The 22,923-nt window shown below is 40.9% G+C and overlaps 1 protein-coding gene across 2 annotated transcripts in view; it reads left to right on the top strand.

Annotated features, from left to right (window-relative positions):
• RGS17 (regulator of G protein signaling 17) overlaps positions 1 to 22,923 on the top strand; it is an 87,201-nt gene extending 64,278 nt beyond the window's left edge. The window contains exons 3-5 of one of the 2 annotated variants that reach the window (XM_089530169.1): positions 9,920 to 10,009; positions 19,247 to 19,481; positions 20,586 to 22,923. In XM_089530169.1, coding sequence (XP_089386295.1) covers positions 9,920 to 10,009; positions 19,247 to 19,481; positions 20,586 to 20,774 — 514 coding nt within the window. In that variant the 3' untranslated portion in view covers positions 20,775 to 22,923. The remainder of the gene's footprint in view (positions 1 to 9,919; positions 10,010 to 19,246; positions 19,482 to 20,585) is intronic. The other variant, XM_089530170.1, reaches the window with a different exon arrangement.

Below are 22,923 nucleotides of genomic sequence, written 5' to 3' on the forward strand. Positions count from 1 at the left end.
GAATGAGTGGAGATGTGTGCTAAGACTTTAAAGCCATCTCACACACAAAATCCTAGCTGTTTCTTCCTGTAGTACTACTCATCCAGAAATTTGTCCTTCTGCTTCAAGACTCAGGGAACTAGAAAACTTCAGCCAGACCCCCAAAGACCAGGCAACAGTAATAGTTCTGCTAGGGTTTTTTATAATTATTATTATTATAAGTGATTGAGCATCCTCCATTGTTTTTCATAATTAAATTACCAAAACTTCTCATCCAATCCCTTAGAAGTGGAGGATAAAAGAAGTAACTTCAGGCTGATTTATTAGCTCACAGCATAATTCTTGACTTGCAGGAACTTTATCTTCCAGCAATGCATCATTCCAAATCGGCTTAAAATGTCAGTTACACCAGGAATAACTGTCTGCAATTTTTAAACTCAAGTGTGCTATCTGTGGACCTTTTAGAATTAGGCAAGTCTTTCAAGACTGTCTCCTTTCTTGATGCCAAGTAGAAATGAAATCCTTCAATTTATAAGCAACCATGTTTTGTTTTTTTTCTTAAGACAGAAGGCAAAGAAGATAAAACAGCCTTCATTCTCTTCAGAAATCTGGTAGAACATTCTTATCCATATGGAGGGTCTACTGGTATGCTTAAGGGAGCTTTCACAGAATATGTATGTACTGACCCTTTCTCTACATTTTCTACTCCCCCCCCCCCGACACACATGAGATTCCATTTGCTTCTCATTCTAGTTTTTTCTGCACTATATATTTGTAAACAGAGATTCATCCCCCAATCTGCATTTCCTTTTCTCCTGTGATTTCAAAGTGGCCTCCCCAAAATATGGTTCATCACTGTGATGAGGCACAAAACTTTCCAGATAAAATGACCCATTTTACAGTTAGGCAGAACAAATACAGTGGGCACCCATTTTGTTTTTGATAACTGCCATCAAGTGGACTTAGACCTATGGCAGCCTCCAAATCACCGTATCAGCCAGTGGCATCAGTACAGCTGGTGTTACCCAGTGTGGTAACTCATGGTGCAACCCCCTCCATTGAGCTCCTTCCATACCACACCATACAGAATCTTTAATAATGCATTTTGTACTAATGCTACTTATAAATTGTAATTCCCATATATCACTGAATGTGATAGCAATAGTTCTGACATAAACAGCCAGCAAAATTAAAATTATACCTCCAATATCATACACACAGCCTAAATGTATTTGCATGTACATAGTTTCATATGGTTAAAGATTTTTTTAAACATTTTTAAAAATTTACATTTTAAATTTTAAGATTTAATTTTCTTAAGAAACTGAGTTTTTTTTCTTCCCACTGAGCCTTGCCCCACCCACACCATCTCATCCGCTGAGCTCCAGCATTTTAAAGTGGTGCAAGCAAACATCACTGCCTGTTTCTTCCCAAAGGCAGATGTTTGGGGAGCAATGGTATCACCCCCTTAGTGTGTCACCTGGTGTGGTCTGCACTCCCCACACACCCCTCATGTTGCTTCTGTCCTCAACCGCCCTGCTCAGTTCTTGCAGATTCAGGGCCATGGCTTCCTTGATGACTCTATCCATCTGTAATATGATCTTCCTCTTTTCCTACTGACTTCTCCCTTCCTAAGTATTATTGTCTTTTCTAGTGACTCATGTCTTCTCAAGATATGGCCAAAGTACAACAGTCTTGGTTAAGTCACCTTGGCTTCTAGATAGAGTTCAGGCTTGATTTGCTCTGTGACCCATTTATTTGTCTTTTTAACTGTCCATGGCATCCATAGAACTCTTCTCCAGTACATTTCAAGTAGTGTCGAGTCTCTTCCTATCTGCTTTCTTCACTGTCCACATTTTAGAACTAGGTCATGCCCAACCATGAGCTACCATGAGCTATGCTGACTTGCTTGCCCCAGGTGCCCTCCCATCTGTCTGAGCCCCTGCTGTGCTACTAGAATGCATGCTCACACTCACCAAGCATTGCCATTCAAGCTTCACTAAGAGGCAGCTACCTGACTAAGCATTCCATGGGCAGAAGTAGGGGGACCCACTCTCGTCTCATGCCTGCTTCTAAGGAAAGGAATTCAGATTGTCTTCCAGCCTGGATCAAGAACTGTCCAAATAGATGGAAGACATGAGACCCTTCTGGCTGAATTCTAATATTCAGCACACAGACTTGCACATCATTTCCCTTTGCTGGATGAAAATGCATGCACAGTGTCAAGCAGATTACCATGGCTGTCTTTTTTGCCAAGACAAAATCTTCTGCTTTCCCTCAAACAGGCAATCAGCTCATTTATTGGATAAATAAGCAGCACTGACTATAGGCAGTGAAAGAGAGAAAATGTGTATAAGAACTAAAGCTGAGTGACCAAAGGCCTATCTGGTCTGACATTCTGTTCCCACAGCAGTCAAGAAATGCCTATGAGAAGCCCAGAGGAAGAACATGAACACAATGGCCTGTTACAGACTGCCAAAATAAAGCTGCTTCAGGTCTCTTTGGAAGTATGCTATTTAAATGATGCATGGGTCCTAAGAGTCCGGAGGTCGCGCCAAAGCCACACTCCATTCCTAAGCACTGGAGTGCAGCTTTTGGTGCAGCTTCCGGATTCTTAGGATGCATGCATCACTTAAATAGCATACCTCCAAAGAGACCCGAAGCAGCTTTATTTTGGCAGTCTGTAACAGGCCAATATTACTTTTCTGCTTCTGTACTATTTAGCTCCATACTGCCTCTGTTCCTGAGGTAATATATAGGCATCATGATTGGTAGCCACTGATAGCAGTATCCTCTGTCTTAATATAGAAAATTCAAATGATTTATTTACATATGCCTTCCCACTATTGTATTAATGTTCAATATTTATTCCTTAAATGTGCCAGAAGGAGGCATTCACTCAGGAAAAATCAATAGCTGAGACTCACATCACTGTCCTAGGGCACAATTGTGTTACACATATTTCTAGAAGCATTTGGTTACAAATTCAGCTTGGTGCTTTCCTCTGCTAGTCTGCATTCTCCTGTTGCCTGTTTCCCAATGCTGCCCTAACCAATGCTGCTGGTGTCTCTCAACATCATTTTTTCATGTTGTATGTGAATGTAATCAAAGGGAGATTAAAAATGGACCAGTTGAAGTAATATGGGGAGCACAGCACAGCATGAGAAAGCTAGGGGTACTGCTGAGGTCAATGGGTACTTGAGTAGGAGCTCCCAAACATTTGATGTATAATGAGAGTTGTGTTCATTGCTTATTATTAAATCTTTGTCGAAATGTGATGAGTTTTCTTCATCAGTGGCAAGGTGCAGACTAACCACAATTGGAGAACAAGGCAGTGATGAAAGGGAGATAGTGTCATATGATAGATATTGCCAAAGGCCCTGTTATTGAATGTTTATGATTGTTTAAAAGCTGCATGTGATAAAATCCGATAATTTTAAACCATTCACGAATTCTGTTCTGATTCATTGTAATTGTAATAGATGCAGAAGGAACACCATTTTCTGAGCACTTCTGTCAGGGTGTCAGCCTATAGCCCAAGCTATAGCTAACTCAGCTCCCTCCTGCCCCGAACCAGATCCTTGAACCTTCTAAGGCCTGCTGCGACCAATTTAACAACTTCTTCGCGGATAAAATCTCTCGGATAAGCGAAGGTCTTGAGGCCAGCCTTAGAGCAGAACCTAGAGTAGAGGTATCCAGGGCTTCCGTGAACTTGGTTAGTCTGGATCAGTTTGAGTCTGTCAGTACCGAGGATGTGGACAAGATCCTTGGAAGTGTTAGGAAGACAACATGCCCTCTCGATCCCTGTCCCTCATGGCTAGCGGCACAGGGGGGCCCAGCTGTAACCTTGTTGTTACAGCGGATTATTAACACCTCACTGAGGGATGGGCAATTTCCAACAAATTTGAAATTGGCCGTAGTTAAACCTCTATTAAAAAAGCCCTCCCTTGACCCCCTGTTGCATAACAATTATCGGCCTATCTCACTATTGCCATTTCTGGGGAAGGTGATCGAGCGGGCGGTTGCAATCCAACTTCAATCGATCTTGGATGAAACGGAATATCTAGACCCATTTCAAACCGGCTTTCGGGCGGGTTACGGGGTTGAGACTGCTATGGTCGCCTTGGTCGATGATCTCCGTCTGGGCATGGACAGGGGAAGCGTGTCCCTGTTAGTGCTCTTGGACATCTCAGCGGCTTTCGATACCATAGACCATGGTATCCTTCTGGGGCGCCTGGCGGAGGTGGGAATCGGGGGCACTGCGCTCCAGTGGTTCCGGTCCTACCTCTCCGGGAGGTCCCAGATGGTGCAGCTGGGAGACGTGCGCTCTGATGAGAGGGCCCTTACATCTGGGGTCCCTCAAGGAGCCATTCTGTCTCCCATGCTTTTTAACATTTACATGAAACCGCTGGGAGAGATTATCCGGAGACATGGGGCGCGGTGTTATCAGTACGCTGATGACACCCAAATAGTCTTCTCTATGTCTCCGACTGATGCAGTGACCGGGATTGGCGTCTCTCCTCTCGTGGCCTGTCTGGAGTCGGTAATGGGCTGGATGAGGGACAACAGACTCAGCCTGAATCCAGAGAAGACGGAAGTACTCGTGATAGGTTCCCCCGGTCCGGGGTTGGCGGTGGTTCCACCAGCCCTGAACGGAATCACGCTTTCCGTGAAGGACTCTGTACGCAGCCTGGGGGTGCTCCTTGACTCGTCGCTTCACCTTACATCTCAGGTGGATGCGACGGTCAGGAGCACCTGTTATCAGCTTCGGCTGATACGCCAGCTGCGTCCCTACCTCGACCGGGGAGACCTTGAAACGGTTGTACACGCCCTGGTAACCTCTCGTTTGGATTTCTGCAACGCGCTCTACATGGGGCAACCCTTGTACCATACCCGGAAGCTGCAACTTGTGCAGAATATGGCAGCCCGTCTGGTTACTGGCACTGCCAGGGCCAGTCATATAACACCAGTCCTTAAAGACTTACATTGGCTGCCTATTCGCTTCCGGGCGCAATACAAGGTGTTGGTTATTACCTATAAAGCCCTAAATGGCTTGGGCCCAGGGTATCTGGAGGACCGCCTCTCTCCGTACAATCCGCCCCGCACACTCAGATCATCAGGGCAGCTATTGTTAACCGTTCCAGAGGCGAAATATAGTTCTACCATCAGGAGGGCTTTCTCCATCTCAGCCCCCAACCTCTGGAACGCGCTGCCCTTCGAGCTCCGCTCAGCCACCTCCCTAGCCCAATTTAGGAAGGGGCTAAAGACCCACTTATTTGAACAAGCTTACCCCTGACCAGTTACTCTCCCCTCCTCCCCTTGTCAGCACTGTCTTGCCGGCATGGACATTTTGTTATTTTTATTAATCTGTTTTTAATGTTTTGTATGATTTGTTGTTATATTGTTCGGAATTGTTGTTCACCGCCCTGGTTTTTAGAAGGGCGGTATACAAATAAAGTTTTTATTATTTATTATTATTATTAAGTTTATCTGAGAGTATTGTTAAACACACAACATCTGTGTTACATTTGTGTTACAGGAGGCTGCCACAGTGGAATACATGCTGCATGCTACATACACATTGATGTCAAACATTTTAAGAATGGCCATATAAGTTGAAGGCTTTTATGGCCAGCATCCATAGTTTTTTGTGGGTTTTTCGGGCTATGTGGCCATATTCTACAAGTGTGTATTCCTGACATTTCGCCAGCATCTTTGGCTGGCATCGTCAGAGAATGAATGAGATGCCAGCTACAGATGCTGGTGAAACGTCAGGAATAAACTTTTCTAGAACATGGCCACATAGCCTGAAAAACCTACAAAAAAACAATGGCTGTATAGCTTCTGATCTCAAATGTGTTTAGTCTAAAATCAGTGATGGAGAACATGTGGTACTCTGGACATTTTAGAGCACGAGATATGCTGATGAGGGCTAATGGGAATTGCAGTCTAACAATTAGGCTTATCACACGGCAAGCGGGGGAACAAGAACAGAACGAAAGGGAGGAAACTTGTGTTACTGCACAGGAGAATGCCACTGATGCTGCCGGAGGATGAGTTTGAACTGTTCTTCAAAACTGGCTGCTGGGAAATAGTTTTGGGACTCTCAGCATCATCGGCACCGTTCTCTCATGCGCTAACACATGTTTTCCCCCCATTCTGTTCCTTTCCATTCTGTTCTGTTACTGTTCCTCTGAGTGCCGTGCTATGAGCCTAAATGGTTGAAGGGCCACATATTCCCCTGCCCTGTACTAAATAAACAAAACCAGTTATACAGAAGTAAGTACATTGTTCCACAACCAAATTCATATAATCTAACAGGAATGGTGGGTCTCTTACATTCATAGGCATTTTTGTTCATAATCATTGGTGCTTTTCAGACCGCCCAAAAGGGCGGTCTGCCGGTCCCAGTGTTTGCTGCGCGGAGCAGCCGCAGCGGCCAAACCACGCGACTGCTCCACACAGCAAAAAGAAGCCGCAAAAAGCTTGCCACACTTGCGCACTTGCGGCATCATAATGGCGCTGAGACGTGCAGACGCTAAACGTTCACTATGTCAAGATAGCAGCACCAATGTAGAATGGGTGCCGCCATTTTGTACGTGCTCGATGCGTACTAGGGTTAGGGGCGTCCAGAAAGGATGCCCCTTTCTAATCCTAGTACGTGCCGAGCACGTACTTTTTGCCTGTGCAGAACGGGCCATTGTTAGTAAACCTATTTGTATCCTGTCCCTCCTCTGAGCATCTCAGGTATACTATATGATACTCCTCTTTTTATTCTCAAAAATCCATGAACAATGGGTTAATTAATGCATCTTAAAAATATCTTGAGAATTGTTGGGAGGAGAGCTTATGACTAATAAGTCTGGCCAACAGATTAAGTTATGACTAAGCCTAAGTCTGCCTGGTTCACACTGGATGATCCAGTTACAATGATGCACTGCTCCCACAACTAGAGCATAATGTTCAGTTTTTAAAAAATAATTTCCTGCCAAAGCCAATTGTGTGAAATCAGATTTATTCTGATTGTATTTTCCCCCATGTGAAGAAGTTTCAGGATAAAATGGTGCAAATAAGTACTCCCCACTCCCATTCCTCCACTTCTGCTTTTCTGTTGAAATTCTTGTTGTTGCTGCTGCATTTCTGAATCATTGTTGAATCACTGTCCCTGGCCATAGACAAGTCACACAGCACTAGAAGGTATGGTGCCAGCAAAGGAAAAATGGACTGCAAAAAGAAACACTTGTGACTATTCAGTTTCTCATAAACATGGGGGACATGTTAATAAATAATTCAGGTCCATGCCACCCCTCTGCCTGAGACAGAGCAGTAACCCCATCCCTGAAAAAGTACAGTGGGCCCTTGGTATCTGCTGGGGTTTGGTTCCAGAACTCCTCGTGGGTAACAAAATCCATGGATGTGCAAGTCCCATTAAATACAATGATGTAGCAAAATGGTGTCCCTTATATATAAAATGATGAAATCAAGGTTTGCTTTTCAGAATTTATATTTTAAAAAAATATTTTCAAACTGGATGCTTGAATCCATGGATAAAAAAAATCAATGGATATGGAGAGTTGACAGTACTAAAATAATAAATACTTTTTCAACAAGTATCACACCTCTATCTATTGGTTGGGCTTTAATATAGTGCTGTATTCCATGTTAACTGTCATTGTTCCATCCTATAGAATCCTGGGATTTGTAATTTGGAGAGTTTTAGTGCCTCCTCACACTACAAACCCCAGGGTTCCACAGGATGTTACCATGGTAGTTAAAGTGGAATCCTAGTGCTATAGAATGGTGTGAAAGGACCCCTGTGGACTTGAGTTTCACAAACACTTTAATACAGTACCTCTTAGTGAAATGCACAGAAGGAAGAATAGTACAGTTGGCCTTCATTATCCACAGATTCTGTACCCACAGATTCTACCATCTGTGGCTTCAAACTTTTTTTTAAAAAAATCCAAAAAGTGAACCTTGCTTTTTGCATTTTTTATATATGTGACACCATTTTACTACATCATTGAGTATAATGGAAATTGATCATCCATGGGTTTTGGTATCCATGGATTTCAGAGGGAAGTGAACAGACTTTTGGCAAGACTAGACATTTTCAGTTCATATAAATAAATTTACCACAAACCCATTGTTCTGATATAAATTACATTGCTATCAGAGAAACTTAAAAGCAGCTATAGAAACCTAACACAATCTTTCAGTAAGCAAACAGTATTTAAAAACAGAGGTGGATTAGTGGGGGGACATTGCTCTTCACTAGATTTTATTGATTAAAGCAACAGGCCTCTGGCTGAAGAAATTCATATTGTTCTGAGCAAGTAGTAATTGGAAGTAAGGTGTGTTGTTGTTTTTCTGTAAAGCAAACATGTTTTCATTGGTATGAAGCAATTACTAGACAAAGCGTCATTTATCACAGTGGTATATATTGAACTCACTGCCAAGGAATTCTCACACCTTAATATTAAAGAAGAAAGGGTACCTGGTGACTAGATGCATATGTTTTATTCATTTAATATGATTTATAGTTTGGAATAATTCTCAGGACAATGTCATCAATCATCATATGACAAACTCCTAGTAGTCCTAGGGGATTCTATTATAAATACAATTTTCTCCTTTTTACTTCGTTAATAGTAAGCTGATTCCTTAAATATATGTACTGGCATATTAATGACTCAGGCTGAAATAGAGTGAAGTTGCACCAGAAGTGGACACAATTTAGACCATGGATGGTGAACTCAGTATTAACATTTTGACACTTTCAAAACCATGAGTTGATTTTTTTCCCACGGGGAGAACAAAGCCGCCCCTATAGCTACCAAATTTAGGCATTTCATTTGGTAATCCCAACTTGCTAACTAAATAAGGGGCTGTGCAAACTGCAGCCCTTTTTCAGCCAGTTCAGGGCCGCGGTAACCACATGCCATGACCCCGATCTGGCCTTTCCAGGGCATAAAAAGGAGCCGCAAAACACAGCTCCTTTTTGTGCCTTGGAAAGGGCATGATAGTCACAGGGCTACAGCCATGCAGCACTCCTTTGGCACAATGTCATGCAGACATAGCCCTGTAAGAGTGCCATGATGCCGTGTGCTGTGTGGTACGGCATGTGGGGTCATGGCGCCCTGGGGGCGGAGCTGGGTGTGCATCATGTAGACACTACGCCCCGACTCCACCCCAGGCCAGCCCAAAGTGCTGGCCTGCACAGGGCCTAAATTGTTTAATGCTTTCCCTCACAAAAAGTCCTGATACTGAACTAAATATTCAAATTGACTATTGTGACCTAAATACCATAGTAAATGCAAACCATAAATGCATTCTTTCCAACTGTCCCAGTTTGACAAGGGAAGTTCTGATTAATCCTCTCTGTCCTACTTTTGTATCTACTTCTAAAATGTCCCAGTTTCCTTCTATTCCTCCCGCTTTGTCCTCGGCTTACTTCACTTGCTGCAAACTGAGTTTAAAGTTGAAAAATATTTTGTAGTCAATCAGCAAGGAAGAGAGAATGGGACAGAACCTTGGCCTTTCCTGTAGACTCAGGCAAAAGCAAAGCACTGCAGCTTCTCTTAGCTTGTGTGTTCTTCCATCTTAATAACTTTTGCCACTGATGTTGCTTGACTATGTTAGTCCTGCCTTCCCATCTGTAAAAAATTGAAGGGTATACAAATGTTATAATTCATCTTTTGATATTAAAATATGTTTAGTATTTTCTTGAATCTCTTTGAGTACTGGAAACAGAAGTCTTCGCAGTCAAAGAAATCTCTTTTTATTGGTATTGAAATATATGGCTGCATTTACTAACAAGAAAAAGTTACCTTGAGTATGCAGATTCACTTTAAACCTCGGTGTTGTTTTTATGTATCATATATTCATGATTTTAAATTAATTTTCTCTAGACAAAATAAAGTGTTGTACTACATTGCAGCCTCACTGTTAGGAATGAAGATAGAGGGGACAATTCGGGAAGGCCAACACACATAACCAAAATGGAGAGCATCCAGGTTATAGAAGAGTGGTAAGTTTGACATTTGCCTTCTTCAAGTTGCCTAATATTGCTGTTAACAGCCACAGTTTGGGAAGTTTCTTTTCTGGACTACATCTCCCACAATACCCTGCTGGTAGCTATGCTGGTTAAGGGCATCTGGGAGCAATGGCCTCAAAAAGTAACTTTGCTTTGGTTTGCTTTGCTGTGCTAACATTGAACAACTGTACACTATTCAAAGTACCATCCTATGTGTATTGCATTCACCCAGGATTAAGTCCCACTGAGTTCAACAGGACCCTGTTCTGAAACAGCACATGGATGAAACTGTGTTCATTATTCAAAAATTACAAACTTAAATCTAAGTTTCAGTCTGCTGGCTGTTCCTACGATGTGAAATTTAACAGGCAGTGGACATTGCAACATTAAAAAAAAATAACCCTGAAAAATGGCTTGTATGTGGCTTTGTTGTAATATTTTGGCTTTTGTAAATTGCCTTGAATTGGGATCGGGGAAAAGCTGAAGTAAAAATAAAGTGATAGATGGATGTATATGGTTGTGGTACAGTAAACTCAGTTTTTTAAAAACGTACCTTCTCCTGGTTTATCATATTGTGCCTTAGGCAGAAAAAATACTTTTCCAAGAACAAGTAGGCTCAGTACTATGCATGAAAAATACAAAAATAACAATGTATAAAAAATACATGTGCTTGCAATGCAAATTCTGTGTCAATAAATTTGAATTCTTTAGCCTGTCATTTTGTAGATTTTTTTTTAAATCTCTCTTTTGCATAATTTAAAGTATTCTGGTTTTGCTTGTCATAAGGAAGAATGAAGGATTATGTGGAGTCCTGATGCTCTCTTACCATCTGTTGGAATTCTTATTTAGACATTCTTTTCTGGAATCTGAGAGTGCAGTAAAAACCATCCACATACTTGTCAGCATATCTTCACAACCATAATGTCTAGAAACTGAGTCTTGAGTAGATTCACATTTTGTACTTTTTTCTGTGTTCTCAAAGCATAGCCACATTTTAGCTGATGAACAAACCAAAGCAAGCCTTTGACTCATTGCCCTCCCCATCCTTTTTGAATGAGATAAGAAGGATAAAGTCTTCTGCTCTCACTTTAAAACAAAGCACTGTTCTATGTTGAATATGAACTTAGGCATCACTGGATTATTATAACTTAATTTGGTTAGCCCAGAGTCCACTATTACCAGGGACAAAATGTGGAACAAATTCGAGACCAAACTAGGACAACTGCAGGACAAAACTCAGCCCAAAATGTAGGACATTTAAGAAAAACAGAGGTCCTTAAATGTCCTACATTTTGGGCTGAGTTTTGTCCTGCAGTTGTCCTACAGTTTGGTCTCGAATTTGTCCTACATTTTGTCCCTGGTAATAGTGGACAATTATGGCAACCCTACCAGAATCAAACTTTGACTTAATAGCCTCATTTGTTAAAAAACAACAACTGGATGTGGAGGTATGTTAATAAGTGGAGGGGGATTCCATATGAAGCTATTAATTTTATTTGAATTTGGGACTATTTATACCATTGTTCAGATGACTGTTACAAATGAACTTGATTTGTCAGTGGCATTGTTCATAGAGGATTCACACAGCAAATCAAACTCATAGAATCAATCAGATGTTGTTTTGTGAAATAAGGAAGGACCCCACTTTTTCTAGGAGCAAAAACATATTCATGTTACAAGACATGAATATATTTTGTACTATGTAGTACATATCTCTCATAGGCACCTCCAGCAGTTGTTATAGGACCAAGGCAGTTTTTTTTATTCATTATTGTGTGTGCATGTGCCTTCATAGTATAATTATATATTGTTATAGTCCCATTTTAATACATTTAAGTGTTTAATAATTTTTTAAGGGGGGGAAGGGAGTATAAATATTTATATATATTTTATTCTGTAAATTTTTATGTTGTTCACTGCCCAGATTGGCTTTGCCACCGGGCGGTATAGAAATAAATATTATTATTATTATTATTATTATTCAAGTTGCCTGTTAATTCATGCTGACGCCTTGAATTTCATAGGGTTTTTTTAGGCAAGGAGTACTCAGTGGTGGTTTTGCTAGTTCCTTCCTCTGAAATGTAGCCTGCGGCACCTGCTGTTCATTAGCGGTCTCCCACTAGTACCCAAGTACTAATCAGAGCTGAACCTGCTTAGCTCCCAATATCAGACAGGATCCGGTGCCTTTACAAGAACATGAATGTTCTTATCTTTTCAAAACACTTTACTGCCACAATCTTGTCATTTTAATATTAGTTATCATCTGACATTACTGCATGCTATAAATATTCAGTTATGCAGATTTCTGAATGTGGTGGTTGCTCCTCATTAAACCGTTGTTGCTATCAGGCCAAGGTCTGAGATAAGTATTACTACTCTTGTCTTTACAATTTTCAATCCTGTTTTTTCTTTCTTTTGCACTTCAGGACATTGCCATCTTGTGGAGAAAGATATTTTCTACAGCACAACATTCATTAGTTTCAAGGAGCAGTTATCTAAGGCTCAAAGACTCAAATTTCTGGTCCATGTGTTAGGAAAATATTATAATAACTCATTTAATAATTGTTTTAGTCATACAAACAGTGTTTAATTAGCTGTTTTCAGTTATTTGACATACATGAAATATGACATACCTCAAATCATAAAATGAATGTATAACTAGAGAGGGTTTTATATAAAAAAGAACCCTCCCCAGAAGACCGTGTACCTGTTCTAACAGGAGACCTGCAGGAGTATAGCTATAGGGAGGGAGGAGAATGAAGTAATTGCTCTTCCAAAAAGGATTCTGCCTTCCAATTAAATTCTTGAGTGGGCAATGCACCCATTTTACCACCAACCACCACAGCTGTGTTTGTTGTTGTTAACTGCCCTTGAGTCATCCCCGACTCATGGTGATCCTGTGGATGAGACATCTCCAAGACCCCCTGCCCTCCTCCGCTCTGCTTAGGTCTTGTAGGTTCATGCCCATGGTCTCCCTAATTGAGTCTAGCCCCTAATTGAATGTGTGGTCTTCCTTTCTTCCTACTGCTTTCCACCTTGCCTAGCATAATTCTCTTTTCTGAGTCATGCTTTCTCATGTGGCCAAAGTACAACAGCCTTAATGTGATCATCTTGCCTTCCAGGGAATTTTCTGGCTTTATCTGCTCAATAACTCACTTGTCTTTCTGGCTGTCCATCATATCCTCAGCACTCTTCTCCAGCACCAGATCTCAAAAGAGTAGATTTTTCCAACTCTCACATCAATAAATAGTGATGGAGAATACAATGGCATGGACAATTCTAACTTTAGTGTTCAGTTGTATATCTTTAGGATCTTGTTTAGTTCTTTCATGGCTGCCCTTCCCATCCCAGTCTTCTTTTGATCTCTTGACTGCAATCTCCAGTTTGACCACTGTTTGATCCAAGGTACAGGAATTCTAACTAGTTTTTCCTTCATTGTTTATGTTGAATTTCTGTAGTTATTACTACACAAATTCAACATAGACAATGTAGGCAACTGCACAGTAATTTGTGTAACTAAGGTCTAGTACATACTGGCAGGAAGCGGCATCTTGGTGGCGATTCTAGGGTTAGGGAGTGCGCACCAACCACACACTCCCTAATCCTAGCACGTCATGGTGGCCTCCCATCCATACAGGGGCCACCATCGTGATGTAATTGATGTGCAGCATATAGACATCGCTGTGCGTCACTTGCATCACAAGCATGCCAATGGTGCACTTGTGATGTCTGTGCAGCATCCCAAGAAGAACCCAGTTTTTCCGGGTTCTTTTTGGGGCAGAGGGGTGCCACGTGGTTTGGCTGCTGTGGCTTCCCTCTGGAGAAAAACTGGACGCCTCCAGCCTTCCTTTCGAGGCAGTCTGGAGAGCCCCTAAATTTGTGGAGATTACTATGTGGAATTTCCTGCAATTTAGTTTCATTGGACTGCTCTGGCTTCTATTATTATGAAAGGGGGGAATCTTGATCTGCTTTTTCTACACTCTTTATCTGGCCAAAAAAGTTGTCTCTTCTAGAAGCCCCTTGGAGCGGCAACTCATCTAGATTGCAGAGCCTCCTATACTGTATAATTTTTTAAAAAGTTTTTTCAAAACTAGAAGTGGTCTGCTGGCCACTTTGGGTTACCCTTGTCCAGTTTTGTACATTTTTGGTAGTCTCTTAGACCTTCATAGAATTTCAAAAACAGAATATCAACACACCCCAAAAAACTTACAGTAGTTTACATTTACAGCGCTATATAAATAAAGCTTAATAATAATAATAATAATAATAATAATAATAATAATAATAGTTTCCCTCTTTGCTCTACACCATACTTTCCCTATGTTCAGCTGGCCCATCAGTGTGGTTTTGTAATTTGTACTATGCTTTTGGAAAGGAATAAGACTTTCATGGTATAGTGGTGTACATCATGAGCCAGCATAGTGCAGTGGTTTCAGTGTTGGACTAGGATTCCAGGAAATTAAAGTTGGAATCCCTGCTCAGCCATGGAAACCCTCTGGGTGATCTTAAAGAAGTCATTCTCTTAGCCTGAGAAGAGGCAATGGCAAACTTCCCATGAAGGAATGCTGTCAAGAAATCTCCATAATAGGTTCACCATGACTTGGAAATGACTTGAAGGCACATGACAAGAATTAGTGTGATTCCAAACTAGTTGCAAATAAATGAGAGCTCTCACACCAGGTATTGATTGTTGGTGTCACCTGTGCATTCTCTTCCAGTCTGTAAAAGGCACCAGGAGTGAAAGATGAAATTAGCTATATGACAAGGCCAATTATAATGCAGCATTTATAACACTGTGTGTAGACGATTGGCCAGTCATCGGTTCTCTTACAGTATGTGTCTTTCCTCATTATTGCCTCTGGAGACCTGGGTGAGCATCCTTTCTTTGTTAAAGGTACCAAAATTTTTACAGTACTGTAAAATGTAAAGAACCTATAGCCCTCCCCCCCCCTCCCAAAAGGGGGGCTCATCCAGCAAGGAGAATGAGGAAGGAATGCCCAAGGAACCTGGGTTAGTTGCAAATACAGAACCAAATAATTCCTTTTGTTCTTTTTTCTTTTGTTTTGCTCCAGGCTTTCTAGAATAAATAAAAACAACAACAGCCACCCATCCTCTGCATGGGAATAAAATGTTGTTTGTGCTTGGAATTCCCAGAGAAGGCTCTGGGATTTAAGGAACATTGTCTGGCTATGTTGAAAAAAAATGAAAACTAGAGCAGCAAATACAGCAGCCAATAGCAGCATATGCTTTGTTTGGAGATCTCCTAGAATTTCAGTAGATTTACCTTTCTCCCACCTCAGAAGCCACACCTGATCCCTATATCTTAGTCCAGTTGCCACTATCTATTGTTCTTTGGCCTCTGTATTTAAATGCTAGTCTTTAAAAATGGGAACATCAAAAATGCACATTATGTGAAGAAGAAAGACGGCAGTGCTTAGGCTAGAAAAAACTGGAGGTAGAGTTTTGCCTTTGCTGTTTCCAAAATTAGATCATGGCTTTTCAACATGCTGTCTATATGTTAGTTTCTGACAGAGAAAAGATTTTAATGCAAACTGTACAAAGCACAGTGGGGGGAAATCCACTTGGTGCCCCCCCCTTCTTTTGATGGAGGTGAGAATGTTCATCTTGGTTGGGGAAACCTTAACAGCTTGCCTCAAGCATAAATGAGACACTGACAGACTTTTGTCACACGCCCCAACTCTTCTGCACATGTTTAAAGAAACATTTAAATGGGCTTAAATATTTTGTTTGCATATTACCTCATACTTCAAAACGAGCAAAAACTAGAGGTAGTGTTCTTCTTAAACTGGAAATGAGTGGTTTTCACTCACACACACACACACACACAACATCCCCTCTTTTCTTTCCTAGTAACATCAAGTGTTTCTCAATAAACCCAATTCTAATTGAGAATCATTCAGTTCAATAGCACCAAACAAAGAAAACCTTGGCAACTCGGGATAATATGGGAAAGAAAACATGTGAATATTCAGATCTTCTCATTAGTATTTCCCCATGTCTCATTACGATGCTTTTTTGGCTACCATGCAGTTTCTTCCAGCACACACTCTTTCTGAAAAAGTAACATCTGAGTCCAAATGTCATCCAATGCAAGCTGCCACATAAGATTTCATCTCAAAAGAGTCTGTTATTAGGCTTGAAAAAACTCATCTATGCAAGACTAGAAGCGGCATTCTGCATTATATTGACTCTGTGCAAAGTTATCTTGATGGTCTTCATGACAACTAAATGTGCATTCCACAGAAAATGAAAAGAATTAAAAAAAATTATGAAGTTTTATTAACTTAGAAAAAAACATACATTAAACATACATACATAATAACATATAATCCTACATACATTTGTACAAAGTAACAAATTAAGCATATAATGCTTAGACCTTCCCCCAAAAAATCTTCTAGTCTTCAGCACTTCTGCTTTTATTTCTATCAATTACTCTTCTTAAACCTTCTCACATTTTCTCATCTTCTTTCTTCACTATTCCTTCTCTACTTAAAACCTCTTGTTCTCTCCCACTTCCCCTTATTAAAAGCATTAAATTAAGCTAATACCATATTTGTAAAGCTGAAATGTAAATCTCCTGTCTCCAGTACTATTCCATTCTGTTCAGCATGCTATAAAGGTTGTCATGACTTGCATTAGTGAAGGGGTGGAGACCATATTTATTAACAAAATGAGAGTCACATTATACATTCATTCATTCATTCATTCATTCATTTATGTACTTATTTTCTATCCCGCCTTTCTCCTCGAAGGGACCCAAGGTGACTCACAATAACAATTCTAAAAACATATTTCCATAAAACAATTAAAACATCAGCTAAAAACAATATAAAATTACAAACATTAAAACCACAGTAAAATCACCACAATACTCATCCCATATAAAACCCATCCCATATCTAGACATTAAAAGTCTGCTTGAACAGTGCTGTTTTTACCTTCCAACGAAAGGCAAGCAAAGAGGGGACTAGCCTTGCTTCTTGTGGAAGGGCAGTCCAGAGGGCAGGAACAGCCACCGAAAAGGCTCTCTTTCATCTCCTCACCAGGCGAGCCTGTGATGGTGGAGGGACAGAGAGAAAGCCTTCCCCGAAAGATCTTAGGGCTCTAGCAGGTTTGTATGGGGAGATACGGTCTCTCAAATAATCTGGACCTAAACTGTGTAGGGCTTTATAAGTCATAACCAGCACTATGAATTGTGCCTGGAAATGAACTGGTAGCCAGTGAAGCTGTTTCAGCAAGGAAGTTAATGTGGTCCCTATAACTGGTCCCAGTCTGAAATTTCCCAACAGTTTCCAAATAAAGCCTCATGTAGAGTGCATTGCAGTAGTTCAAATGGGATGTAATCAAGGCATGTGTCACCTTAGCCAGATTTGATGTCTCAAGGAATGGGCGCAGCTGGTGCACAAGTTTTAACTATGCAAATGCACTCCTGGTCACTGCTGAAACCTGGGCATTCAGGATCTGAGTGAAGTCCAGGAGCACACCCAAACTGCGAGCTTGAGATATCAGGAGGAGTGTAACCACATCCAGCACAGGCAATGTCCCTATTCTCTGATCTGCCTTACGACTGACCAGGAAACCTCTGTCTTGTCTCGAATAAGTTTCAATTTGTTTGCTCTCATCCAGTCTATTACTGACCACATACACTGATTCAGTGCAGAAATAGCTTCCTTGGAATCAGATGGAAAGGAGAGATAGAATTGGGTGTCACCTGTATACTAGTGACACCTCACCCCAAAACTCCAGATGACCTCTCCCAGTGGTTTCGTGTAGATGTTGAATAACATGGGGGACAACACAGAACCCTGGGACTTCACAGAGCAGCAGCCAAGGAGTCGAACAGCAATTCCCCAACACCACCTTTTGGGTCCACCCCTCCAAGGAGGACCGGAACCACTGCATAATAGTGCCCCTAAGTTTCATCCCAGAGAGGCAGCTCAGAAGGTCAATGGTATTGAAAGCTGTTGAGAGATCTAGCAGGACCAGCAGAGACACACTCCCCCTGTCCATTTCCCTGTGGAGGTCATCCACCAAGGCTACCAAAGCTGTCTCCATCCCATAGCTGTGTCTGAAGCCAGATTGAATTGGATCTAGAAAATCCAGTTCATCCAGAAACTTCTGGAGCTGGGAGGCCACCACTCGCTCCAGAACCTTGCCCAAAAATGGAATATTAGAGATTGGCTGATAGTTATTCAAGATGGTGGGATTCAGGGAGGTCTTTTTCAGTAATGGCCTCACCACAGTCTCTTTTAGGCAGGATGGCAATCTACATCGCTGTAGTGAAGCATTCACCACTCACCTTACCCACTCAGCCAGTCTCCCTCTAGCTGCTTTCAGGAGCCAGGAAAGGCAAGGATCCAGTATGCACATAGTGACCCTCACTTCTCCAAGTATCCTATCCATACATCAGCCTGCACAGATCAAAACTTATCCAATAAAACAGGACAAGCAGGTGCCAAGATTACATTCACTGGACCTGTGTCAACTACAGCATCCAAGTCAGAGCGAATCTGAATGATTTTGTCTGCAAACTGTTGCAAATTCTTCACAGTGAGCTGTCGAATGGTCTTTGTTTTCTTCTTAGGGGCCAAAGTGTAAAAGGCCCATGACCACTCAAAACAGCTCTGCTGGATGACACTGTGCAAATGCAATGGTAGCAGAGAAGTGTAATTCTTTGCTGCATCCATTGCCCCACCATGGGCCTTCTAGTGGGCCTTAGCCTTCCTCTAAGGCTAAGAAAATGTGATCTGCCCAAAGGTGATTTCCATGGCTTAGTGTGAATGTGAACCCTGGTTTCACAGATTCCTAGTCCAACACACAAACCATGACACTCTGAGCATGAGCATGAAAAATAGAACAGGACAGGAGTTATTCTCAAGACTAAACAGAGCCTGGCAATTACACACATAAAAGGTATTTATATCATATCCAAAGTCATCTTTGCCCCACTAGAACAAGTTAGTTGTCACTGATTTAAGCCCTGTAGATTTTTGTGGGATTCAAGCAGAAATACTGTACCTAGTAACCATAAAGTCTAAGCTTAGCAGGTCTTACTTTTGAAAATATAAGCCTGGGGATGCATTGTGTGCAACCTTCTCTAGATGAGAGCTCAATTCTATGAGGTACCTCATAGGAACCAATCATCATCGGAAAATATTTGTATGAAATCATCACTTTGGGTGGTTGTTTTTGTTGTTTGCTTTTCAGCCAAACCCCTCCTGCAGAAGAAATTCTATCTTGGGCTCAAAATTTCGACAAGATGATGAAAACACCAGCCGGTAGAAATATCTTCAGAGAGTTTCTTCGAACAGAATACAGTGAGGAGAACCTGCTCTTCTGGCTAGCATGTGAAGACCTAAAGAAAGAACAGAACAAGGAAGCTATTGAAGAAAAAGCAAGGCTTATATATGAGGACTACATTTCTATACTTTCACCAAAAGAGGTGATGCTCACAATCTCAGACTGGCATACATTAGATTTGGCAGATGTTCACAGTTCAGGATGCTGTCCGATAAGGCTCAGTATTTTCTGCCAGGACAGACTTCTCCAAATTGATGCCTTCCAAATGTGTTGAATACAGTTTTCACTGCCCCTGACAGGATAGCAGTTATAGTCCAATACATCTGGGGGGGGCACCAAGTTGGGGAAGACTGTTACAGCTATGAGGAACGGCTGCAGTTCAGTGGTGGTAAACATACTTTGCATGAAAAAGGCCCAATATTCAGTCCCTGGAATCTCCACCTAAGACAGAGAGAAAGACTCCTATGTAGAACACAGGAGAACCACTACCAGTTAGTGTTGGCAGTATTGGGCTAGAGGGAGCAGGAATTTGACTTGGCTTAAGACTCTTCCTTATATTCCTTAGTTTAAATAGCTGGTAGACCTGAACCAAAATCAACTTATTGAATGATGCTACCCTAGCTGCTTGTATGCACAGAGAAAATAAAACATGGACAAACAACATCTCTAATGTCAATGTGGGCAGCAGACTATAGAAAGACATGGGGCTTTGAACCTCTGTTCTCCTCACTCTTGACCAGGTGTGAGCAGCTGTCAGGGTTGGTGGGCCACACTGGTCTTCCTCAGGCCTTGGAGAATTGCACACACAGTCACACTCTTTATCCTCAGTTTGTTTCATTTTAACTTGCCACACTGGTCTCTTGCAGGGCTTTGGAGAGCTTCACACACAGTCTCACTCTTTATCCTCAGTGAATCAGTGCCTGAAGAAGAGTTGTATAATAAATATATTTATACCTGATAGTACCATGTTTGTCCTCCTACAGAAGAAAAAGACTGCAATATTTTTGTATTGTTAATTTTGATGTGTACTGATACAAAGAAGCACAAGTTTTTTTCTATCATAAGACTCATTAAAATGTTGTATAGGTTTCTGAATATACTTACATATAGGCAAGGTCCCGCTAAATGCAATGGTACCTAAAACCAAGTAGGTATGCATATGATTGTAGTCTTCATGTAATATGTATAGATTTTGATAACCTTTTCTGGTGGAGGTTTAATTGCCATCTCTGCTTCTTCTTTTTAGGTTAGTTTAGACTCACGGGTGCGAGAAGTGATCAACAGAAATTTGTTGGATCCCAATTCTCATATGTATGAAGATGCCCAACTTCAGATCTACACTTTAATGCACAGAGACTCTTTCCCTAGGTTTTTGAACTCTCAGATTTATAAGTCTCTTCTTGAAAGTACTACAGGCTCTACTTCTGAAACTTAGATCTAGTTTGGGGAACTAAAATATTGGTTTAGCTTTCTGGGGGTGGGTGGGGGAAGGACTATTAGGATGAAGACAGACGTAACATTTTAAAAACAGGGGAGCCGTTCTGGAAGCACCCTCACTACGTTGTCCAAAATGTACCTTTCCACTCCAGGGTCGAGCCCGGGGAAAAAACTGGTTCTGGTCCTTTGATGCAGAAGCCAGATGTGCACGGTGCTGATTTCCTGAGGACACCCCCCCTCCCTATTTCATCAAGAAACCTGTCCCATAATAGCTGGAGCAATTTTGCACTTTAAGAAAATGTTGCTTTTTAAATGAATAAGGTGATGCATGAACAAATAAATGCATGTTATGTTCATGCAGCACTGTTTTTGGTAAAGGGCGTACAGGCAACCTGAAGCAGCGGAAATGGGGAAAGAGATAGGGCTGAAGACTGAGCTACTGGTATGTTTGGCTGACATTTCATTTACAAAGCTGAGAGGAACTGGGTTCACCCCATGGCCAGGGGATGTGCTGTGAACTCTCTTTTTATATTACATCTGTCTTCACCTTAGTAGTTTAATAACATCTGGAACTGAGTTCCTGGAGAACTACAGTTTAGCACTACTCAGGCTACTGTGAAGAAAACAAATACACACAATGGTTTTGTCTACAAGGTCCTTCATGCTTGAGTTTGGAAGGGGAGAAGTAGATTTGCCAAATCATATTTGTTTCACACAGCTTTCACAACTGCAGTTAAGACTGCAATGATGTACTTGTCCATTTATGGAGAGTTTCCTTGTGTATCCTCACACTGCATGTGCAAAGCAAAATTGCTTCACTTACCACTTAGTTGTTGCAATATTTAATACAACAACATAAATTGTATCTCTCTTTAAGAAAGAACATTTCGTGCAATATGGTCTTACAGTACACAGAAACATCATTGGAGCGAGCCGGAAACTAACTTGCATTTTTTTAAAAATGCTCACACTGAAAGAAATTAGTCCTAAAGTGTGGCAATTTTATTCCAAATGCTCTATGAAGAGAAAGAAAAGAAACACTGCTATGTAAGACAGACAACCTTTCTATATAAGAAAGAGAGTAAGACTTTGTGTTATTTATCATCATTTATTTAAACTTCAAAGCAAGGGATTCCTCCAGTTGTTGACTGCCAAAACTGTGGCATTTTTGTTACAGAGTTTGAAAAATGAAAACAAACAACAAAAAGCACAAACTATATGATGATATCCACAAAGGGTGGCACAGTCTATGTGTTGACATTGTTTTTAATTGTTATTAAGAAGAGATAATGTACATTTCAGATGTCAGATAATGTAATGGATTTATTAAACACTGGTTATCCAGTTATCTAACACTTTTGTGTAATGTTATGTAATTCAGAAAAAAGATACAAAAATATCCATATGAATACATAACCAAGTTTGATAATTTAATGTTTTTTTTAAATTAAACAGATGCCTACATGTAGCATTTCAGTCCACACTGAGGACTAGCATTTGTCTGTAAATTAATTTTTCTTAAAAGTGATATTTGAAAGGGAAGGTTTGTGTGTTTAGCACAAACATAAACACTTAGAAAAGAGAGTAGTATATTCTGGCCCATGTAATTTTGAAGGAGATGTTGTAGGCTTAAAAGAAATTACATAGTTGGTGTTAAAATGCAAACATATGAGTCCAAGAATAATGCCATTGGTTGCAGATTTTGTTCCCCCTTCTTTTTTAGTTGATGTAAGATTTCTTTCTAAGTGCTGTCCTGAAGAAGGGAACCTAGACCTCTAACAGTCACATTGAGCTTGATATCCTAGAGGCATCTTTTGCACAGGCCATCTCCAAATGAATGTGGATTTTGGCAAAAGCCACTGACACTCTTGTGGAAATCCCATTCATTGTAAATGTGCAACTGAGTGATTTTTGGGGGGTATGTATGCACCCTTTGCTGCTAGTTTAGTTTTGTAGGTAGCTGCTGAACACTTTAAAAAAATAATTGAATAAATCCTGATTTTAAGATCTACATTGTCTTTAAAATAAATATCAAATTTTTAAACAAAGACATGTTGTCTTAAAACTTCTTCAAACCTAAATATTACTATTTAAAAAACAGGCCACAGAAAAAGATGGATGTGAAAGGATGTGCCATTTTTGTTTTT

Source organism: Sceloporus occidentalis, unplaced genomic scaffold (assembly GCF_023333645.1).
Source record: "Sceloporus occidentalis isolate IW3139 unplaced genomic scaffold, rSceOcc1.0.p SCAF_6, whole genome shotgun sequence".
In the NCBI taxonomy this organism is placed as follows: domain Eukaryota; kingdom Metazoa; phylum Chordata; class Lepidosauria; order Squamata; family Phrynosomatidae; genus Sceloporus; species Sceloporus occidentalis.